Here is an 8533-nt window from a genome sequence, read left to right on the forward strand (position 1 = left end):
AAATACACACAGCCCGTATTAAGAAACTGTGCGTTTGAAACATGCCGTTAGGATTTCTGTCCATTTGTGATGTCACAAATCTACAATATTTCGACCATTTCACAGTTTTAAACGTAAACATACTAAATGTGTCCCAGTTTATTTCCTGTTGCGGTGTATGTGAATGACACCAGCTGACAGGATGTAAACATGGACCCAAGCTGTTTCCTAGAAACGCAGTTTCGTTGCCATTCTGTTGAAATGCGCTAAAACGGAGCGTTTCAGACAGACCGTGAATACAGGTGTATTCAGACAGACAGTATGAGAAAAATAATGTGTTTTTTGAACATTAAAGCATGTAAACATGTTCTAGTACAAAACCCAAAATACAAGCATGAACCTGAAAATGAGCATGATATGTCCCCTTTAATATTAATATCAATGTTTGCATAAAATTAACCGAACTATATTGCGCCAAATCCTATAAAATGTGCTATTTTAATATAGTCATTAATTCAAATTCAAATTCAAATAATTTAAATTATAATATTAATTTCAATAATAATAATAATAATAATAATTTAAATTATAATATTATAATTATAATTATAATAATATAATAATAATTAATATTTCAATTATTATAATAACTATAACAATAATAAAAATAATATAATAAAATCATAATATAATAATAGCAATAATATAATAATAATTAATATTTCAATTATAATAATAATAATTATAATAATAATAATAATAATTTCAATTATAATTATAATTATAATAATATAATAATAATAATAATATAATTAATATTTCAATTATAATAATAATAATAATCATTCATAATATTCGCATTAGTTGAAGTAAATATGTTAATATGTGGTTAAAACTGTTCAATAATATTATCTGGATCTTGTTGTACATAAAGAGTTCAGCGAGCTCTGGACTGGAACTTATTCCCTTATCGTGTTATCTAGTCGGAACGTTTATGGTGTGACACACCGCCTGGCAGTCATGTCGGTGCTCCAGTCAGGACGCTCACTGTTAGAGTAGTCAAACAATCAACTTAAAACAACTCATTCAGTTAATCTGATAGTCAAGAATACATCAGTTAGAGGTTATGTGTTGAAGGAGAGCGAGGGATCCGTCACAGTATCGATTTATTTTGAGGTAAAGTAAGTTTATGTCTGACTTCTTCTCTCTTCTTGGTTGTTAAGGTTAGCTAACGTAACGCTGCTTAGCTCAGTTAATGTGATACAACCTGCAACACAACAGTGGTTTGCTTGTGTCTGGGTCACAGCAGAGAGTAGACCTGCTGTAGGAAGCACTACATTTATTCAGGACTTTGTAGTGAATCAGATAAAATAGTTGGTGCTTTCATCTCATACAAACTAGTACTCCCTTTATATTCTTGCTACTGTTAATGTTGCTCATGTTAATTCAGACTATTTATGAGGTTTTACAGTTTATTCTAATGCCCTGATTATCCATCTATCTGTTGAATGATTGATTAGATAGACTGCACATATGTACATATTACATTTATGTATTGCACATACTACATTTATTTATTGTACATATTACATTTATGTATTGCACATACTACATTTATTTATTGTACATACTACATTTATTTATTGTACATATTACATTTATTTATTGTAGATACTACATTTATTTATTGCACATACTACATTTATTTATTGATGGACTGCACACACTATGTCACCCATTCACTCTGTATCTTTTATATCTCTATTTATTGTTTTTATAATTGTTTGTATACCTGCACCTCTCCTATGTTTCACTCTGTTTGCTGATGTTGCTGCTTTGACACCTGAATTTCCCTCTGGGGATTAATAAAGGTTCATCTTATCTTATCTTATCTTATCTTATCTTAGATCAGTATTGCTGTTGCAGGACATGATTCTTAATGATAATCGATGACTTTTTTTTTCAGTTTGAGCTATGGCATCACTATCAGAGGAGGTGCTGCTGGTGGTGAAGAAGGTTCGCCAGAGGAAGCAGGATGGCACACTTTATCTGATGGCTGAGCGTATAGCCTGGGGTCCAGAGGGCAAAGACCGCTTCTCAGTCAGCCACCTATATGCAGATATTCGCTGTGAGTACTTAATACCATCCAATTACAAAGTAGTGCTGAAATAATGGATGTGTTGGTGATGTTCTCATGTTCTGCAATTCTGTACAGGTCAAAAGATCAGCCCAGACGGTAAATCCAAAATTCAGCTCCAGCTGGTGCTTCACACCGGCGACAGTACCACATTCCACTTTTCCAATGACAGCAGTGCACTCAAAGACAGAGATGCTGCCAAGGAGCTGTTGCAGCAGCTGCTGCCCAAGTTCAAGAAGAAAGCCAACAAGGAACTGGAGGAGAAAAACAGGTGAGACTGGGTTGTTGTTTTGTTATTGTCATCAAATTGCATTAAAAGACGAAAACCAACAATGAATTTATCCTTCTAACAAGTCTGTGTAACCAAAGAGCTCCATTGTGTCTATTAAAAACACACCAGTGAACCACACTATTTCACTTGAACACATGTTCAATTCAATTTCAATTCAAATGTACTTAAAGGGACTGTTTGTAAGATCAGAAATTGGTTGTAACAGCGACACCTGTGGCCGTTAAGTCAACGAAAGTCAGCGTCCTGTTGCTCGTGCTCGCCCGTGTGCACGCGCTACTTGAATACTACTACTAGTAATACTAATACGCTACTTCTCCTGTAGGATGCTTCAAGAGGATCCCGTGCTTTTCCAGTTGTATAAAGATTTGGTGGTGAGTCAGGTGATCAGTGCCGATGAATTCTGGGCCAACCGGTTAGGAGACGTAAACAACGCAGACTCCGCTTTATCCAACAACAAACAGGAAGTCGGTATATCCGGAGCCTTTCTGGTGAGTACAACAAGTCTGGCACAATTACACCTTACATTTTGAAAATAATCTAATCTTAAATTTCATAATTGATTCAAGCATTGACAACTTCAGCATTAACAACATAGTTTTAAATGTCATTTTTGTGCATTACAGGCAGACATTAGACCTCAGACAGATGGCTGCAATGGCTTGAGATATAATCTGACCGCTGACATTATTGAATCCATCTTCAGAACATACCCTGCAGGTAAACGATTGCATCTCAACTTTGGAGTTAGCTCATCATTTGTAACAGTAATGATAGATCGGGAAAAGGCTGCTACAAGCTCAGATTCTCATTTCAACTAAAAACTACAGCAGTGATTTTACTGATTATCATACTGTCAGCCAGAGAGGTAGAATTGCTTTGTGAAATCAGCTGGTATATCTTTAGATAGACAGTTTGGTGCATTCCTGTTCACCTCAGTGACTGATATTAAATGTGCAGCTAGTGTTCCTAGACACTGCAACTAGATTGGACTAAATATATTTATATCAACTTGCGTTGTACTTGCAGTGAAGGAGAAGTATAGTGAAAATGTGCCTCATAACCTGACGGAGAAGGAGTTCTGGACCCGCTTTTTCCAGTCCCATTATTTTCACAGAGACCGCATCAACACAGGAACACAGGATATCTTCTCAGAGTGTGCCAAGCAGGATGAAAAGGGTAGGAGTTTTAATTATTTTCAGGTGCAAAGCTCACATATAAATGCAAATATTTTTTAAAGATGTCAGTATATGTATTATTTCAACATTTAATTAGTTACTGCAAACAAAACCGCTGAGCCACAAATGTGTCTTCATGTTTTAAAATCTGTCTCATGCAGGGTTAAAGTCTTTGGTGGTTCAAGGAGTGAAGAATCCGTTGGTCGACCTCCTGTCGTTAGAGGATAAATCATTAGACGAGGTGAGATTTAATGATTAGTCAATAACAGCTACATACTACTCAAAAAATAATTTACTTGTATAGCTTTCTTTTTCCTCTTCCTCCTTCGACCTCAAGACTTCGTATTTTCTGTGACACAGGGTTACGGAGTTTGCACAACATTGCCCTCAAGTTCGAACCGGACGGTGAAGGACAGCAGCAACTCTGCCATTATAAAGCGGTTCAACCATCACAGTGCCATGGTGCTGGCAGCAGGCTCACGCAAGGGGTAAAGAAATTACTTTTGAAAAAAATATCACTTGTTCAGTCTCTTCAATTGTTTGCTAACTGTGTCATATTTCTAAAGCGAAGCACCAGCTGACCAAGCTAGCGAGACCAGCAGCACAGATGGAAACTCAAGGGATTCTGACTTCTTCCAGCCTCCTATAAAGAAGGTATGATGGCTCTTCAGCTTTGACAGGGTTTTTCCAAAATGTGGTTATTGCTCTGTAACAGACTGTGTCACTTTTATTGTGGCAAACTTTCTTAGGTCAAATTACAAGAAGCCATAGAATATGAAGATCTGCAAAGGGAAAACAGACCAAAAACAGTCGCGTTGAACCTCAAGAAGTCCGACAGGTACAGTTTGTCCACAATTTTTTTTATTTTTTTTATTCTTTGTTCATACAGGGTGACGTAATATTGTTAACTCCAAATGGCAGTGATTAATGAAACACTTATAATGGATTAATATGTTCATAAAACACCGAGCAAAATCATAAATTGTGCTGTTTGAAACTGCTTATTTTGTTTGAAAAACCATTACAAAACTCTGTATTAAGTATTCAAATTATAATATATGATACATACATATTGGCTGTTCAAAATCAAGTCTTTCCATCAACTGAATAGAGACGAAACAATCAATTGATTAGTTGTGTCAGCTCTTGCAAAGCCTCCATCACATAAAACATTTTGAGGTTTCAGTAGCCAGAGATCAACTGTGCACTTTGAACTGTTTTTAAATAGATTTGCTATTTCATTTTACAGGTCAGATTTATTGCTTTCACTATGTTAAAGTTCCTGCCAGTGGCCATAACACCTGAATTAAGTAGAATTCAGGAGCATTCATGGTTGAATTTATGGTGATGTGTTCTGATATAATGTTTATATTCTTTATCAGGTATGCTCATGGTCCCGTGCCTCTTCAGTCTCAGCATTATAAGACAGGCCAGGACATCATCAACTCTGTCAACTACATCCGGCATGAGATGGTCAATTACAAACCCAACCTCGCTCAGGTTAGTTAGTAGGTTAGTCGTTTGTAATCAGGTCGGCTGCACAGAACACACAGCCTCTGTTGTGATTCAACAATCATTAACCTTTGGACAAAGATTGACGATCATCTTTGTAGTTTGATCCACTCATACACAGCTCAGAAGTCCAATAACAACACATTCTCAGGTTAAGATCAGAAAGCCTGTTCCTCCAGTCACACGCCTCAAGGAGGTACTGTGGGTAGCCAGTGAACATGCACTAAAAGCACGGTCAACAGAGCACGGACAAACTCACCTTACAACACACATGGAGGAAGAGCGACTTCACTCTCTGCTCACGTAGACTTTACTCCTCTATATCTTTACATAGCTAAGAGTTGTTTGCTGTTATATGAATACTCTGAATATGGAATAGAGAACTGTTCAAGAAATAATCCTGACTTTCAGTTACCTGAAAAGTCAGGAATGTGTAAATAGTTAAAACTATGTTTAACACTCTTTGCAGGTGTTGTCCAGCACAACAGCTAGTTCTGCCATTACAGCACTTTCTCCAGGTGGCGTCCTCATGCAGGCAGCAACACAGCAAGCAATAAATCGTAAGTGTGTTGTATAATTGCTAAATATCATTAATTATTATTATATATTCTGAAAGTTGGTGATCGGTGGGTGCCTGTAGCACAACTGCAGTGTGTGAAGTTGCTTCCATAAGACTGCTGTCTGGGCGTTTTGTAGAGATGGAGGGAGGGATTTAAATCTCTTAATTTCTGTCTAAAATTTCTGGATTGTTCACTGATGACCCATAGATTCACTATTGCTTAAATCTGAATCCATCATGACAAATGTTTATTCAAACTGGCAGTACCATATTTTGTCTTTTCTTTGCAATATATATATATATATATATATATATATATATATATATATATATATATATATATATATATATATATATATATATTTTTTTTTTTTTTCAGAGATGGTACCTACTGAGGTTCAAGGAGAGTTGAAGCATCTTTATGCAGCTGCTGGAGAGTTGTTGAGACACTTCTGGTCCTGTTTTCCTGTAAACACGCCGTTTTTGGAGGAGAAGGTGACTAATAATAATAATAACTTTATTGAAAGCAGGTCAAATTATTATTGTCACACAGTAAGTTATTCCTTCTCTTGACACCAATGACTCTGGGAACAGTACATAGGGCCTACTAATCAATTATGTTGATGCTAAATTAGTTTTTCTTCACATTTGTTCTCATCATCTCATACTTTTCATATAGGTGATGAAAATGAAGTCAAACCTTGAGAGATTTCAGATGACCAAGCTTTGTCCTTTTCAGGAGAAGATTCAGCGTCAGTACTTAAGTGCAAATGTAAGTCTCTAGGCTATTAATAACGATACGTCTTATACCAGGTGCCACGTGTATTAAATGTCTTTGCGGTCCCCACAGCTCGCAGGGCATTTGGAGGAGATGTTGCAGACAGCCTATAGCAAGTTCCACGTCTGGCAAACCCGTCGCATGTTGAGGAAAACCTGAGGTCTGATAGTTTGTCAAAGGGAGGACAAGGAAGACATTACAGTGTATGGACAAATGACCTGAGACGGTTCTCCAGACTGCTGTGAAGAGACCGTAGATCACAGCCTGATGGGACGAGATTCAAAGGGTGCTTTATGAGGATATAGATGGACGCTGCTACATCCGCAACTGTTCAACAGAGACTAACTGCATCTCAGTCACAAATAACTGTAATTAATTTCTTTCTCTTTTGTTTGTGTTTTCTCAATGGTTGAGAGATTGGTGCCGGTAATGGTTATGGTTAAATGGGACTTTTAAAATGGTGTTATATGACCAAATTTCAAATAGAAATTCAGAAAGGCACTCAGGACAACAGGCTAATGTGTGAAATGCAAGCAGCCGACTGCCAACATGTGTTTCATCAGTGCACAGAGCAGAGAAAGAGAGCTTGGACATACAAGGAGCCCCTCTGAGCACTGGGTCAATTTGTGGAACAAAGTTCCAGAAAATCTGAAGCAAAAGGTGAAGTGAATATAGCAATACTGTAAAGACATTTTGCACTTGAGTGCATCAGTGTATGTGTGTGTGTGGTTCAAATCACACTGTCACCGGTTTGTAATGTCTGCACCTTCTGTCTGCACTGAAGACAAAAATGTCACTGAATTAAAGTGAGCTTTTGTTCATGCCACTGTCTATTGAAACTGCAGTATTCAATTAAAGCAGCAGTGGGTAGAATTGGAGCAAATATGATTTAAAAGTTATTTTTATAAAACGGTCACTATATCCTGACAGTAGTGCACGAGACAGGTAATCTGAAAAAAATCATGTGCCCGCGTGTCCTCCTCCGGTGCTCCTAACGGCATCTGCAAGATTTCACAGTGCGGAGGAAAACAACCAATCAGAGCCGAGCTGGAGCCTGCCGTCTCTTAGTAGCTGTCAATCACTCGCAAACTTCAATCAAACGGTCAAACTAGGCAGCACTGATCAAATATGAATCAATATTCTGTTACTGTAATGCCTATTTCTCTCCTTAAAGGTCCCATATCATGCTCATTTTCAGGTTCTTACTTGTATTTTGTGTTTCTACTAGAACGTCTTTACATGCTGTAATGTTAAAAAAAAAAAAAAAATTATTTTCCTCATACTGTCTGTCTGAATATACCTTTATTCACCCTCTGTCTGAAACGCTCCGTTTTAGTGCATTTCAATGGAATTGCGTTGCTAATCAAAGAGGTTTTGGTCCATGTTGACTTCCTGTCAGCTGATGTTATTTACATACACTGCAACAGGAAATAAACTGGGACACATTTAGAATGTTTACATTTAAAACCGTGTAATGGTATAAATATTGTATATTTGTGACATCACAAATGGACAGAAATCTTGACGGCTTGTTTCAAACGCACAATTTCTTAATACGGGCTGTGTGTGTGTTTCTCTGTATATTGAGCGTTTTGACAGTTTAACAATATTTATATAGCACTTATACCTGTTTTATAATATAAAAGACATGAAAAAAAATTTAACTTTTTACAATATGGGACGTAAAAAGGGACTATTTGTAACCTTCAGAAATGCATGTTATCAGCGACACCTGTGGCCATTAAGTCAACGAAAGTCAGCGTCGGGCTCGCGCTTGCTCGCTCTAAATAGACATGAACGAGCATCGCTCAAACAGTGAGGCGACACACGTCAGCTAAAACCACAATATCACTCTATATTTCACCTGCTTGGCAGTAATGTTAGCTGACCAGACGAAGGTCTCTCCATGAATCACTGCTGATCCTAGTGTTGGCTTTTTCTGCTTCAGCCTCCGGGGCTGAAGCAGGAAAAGCGGGTCGGTGCCGGGTCTGAAGCAGGAAGAGAAACGTTATCGTCCTCCGACTGCGCCCACAAGGAGACACCAGCACCCGGTCGGAGACGATAACGTTTCTCTCTGCGGAGCCCCGTCACTTCACATGAC

At 37.6% G+C, this 8533-nt stretch overlaps 1 protein-coding gene across 2 annotated transcripts; it reads left to right on the plus strand.

The window, feature by feature from the left end:
- Positions 1-962: 962 nt before the first annotated feature.
- On the plus strand, positions 963-7305 carry gtf2h1 (general transcription factor IIH, polypeptide 1). 2 transcript variants are annotated; one of them, XM_074632676.1, is made up of 15 exons: positions 963-1160; positions 1946-2107; positions 2195-2387; positions 2731-2896; positions 3032-3125; positions 3435-3584; positions 3745-3824; positions 3944-4071; positions 4150-4237; positions 4333-4421; positions 4966-5083; positions 5565-5655; positions 6034-6149; positions 6334-6426; positions 6505-7305. In XM_074632676.1, exons 2-15 carry the CDS (start codon positions 1954-1956, stop codon positions 6589-6591), a joined length of 1647 nt encoding a protein of 548 aa, XP_074488777.1. In that variant the 5' UTR covers positions 963-1160; positions 1946-1953; the 3' UTR covers positions 6592-7305. The 2 variants fall into 2 exon arrangements, with proteins under 2 accessions (XP_074488777.1, XP_074488775.1); XM_074632674.1 differs by having other exon boundaries at positions 963-1155.
- Positions 7306-8533: the final 1228 nt, after the last annotated feature.

Source organism: Sebastes fasciatus, chromosome 4, assembly GCF_043250625.1.
Source record: "Sebastes fasciatus isolate fSebFas1 chromosome 4, fSebFas1.pri, whole genome shotgun sequence".
NCBI classification, from domain to species: Eukaryota; Metazoa; Chordata; class Actinopteri; order Perciformes; family Sebastidae; genus Sebastes; species Sebastes fasciatus.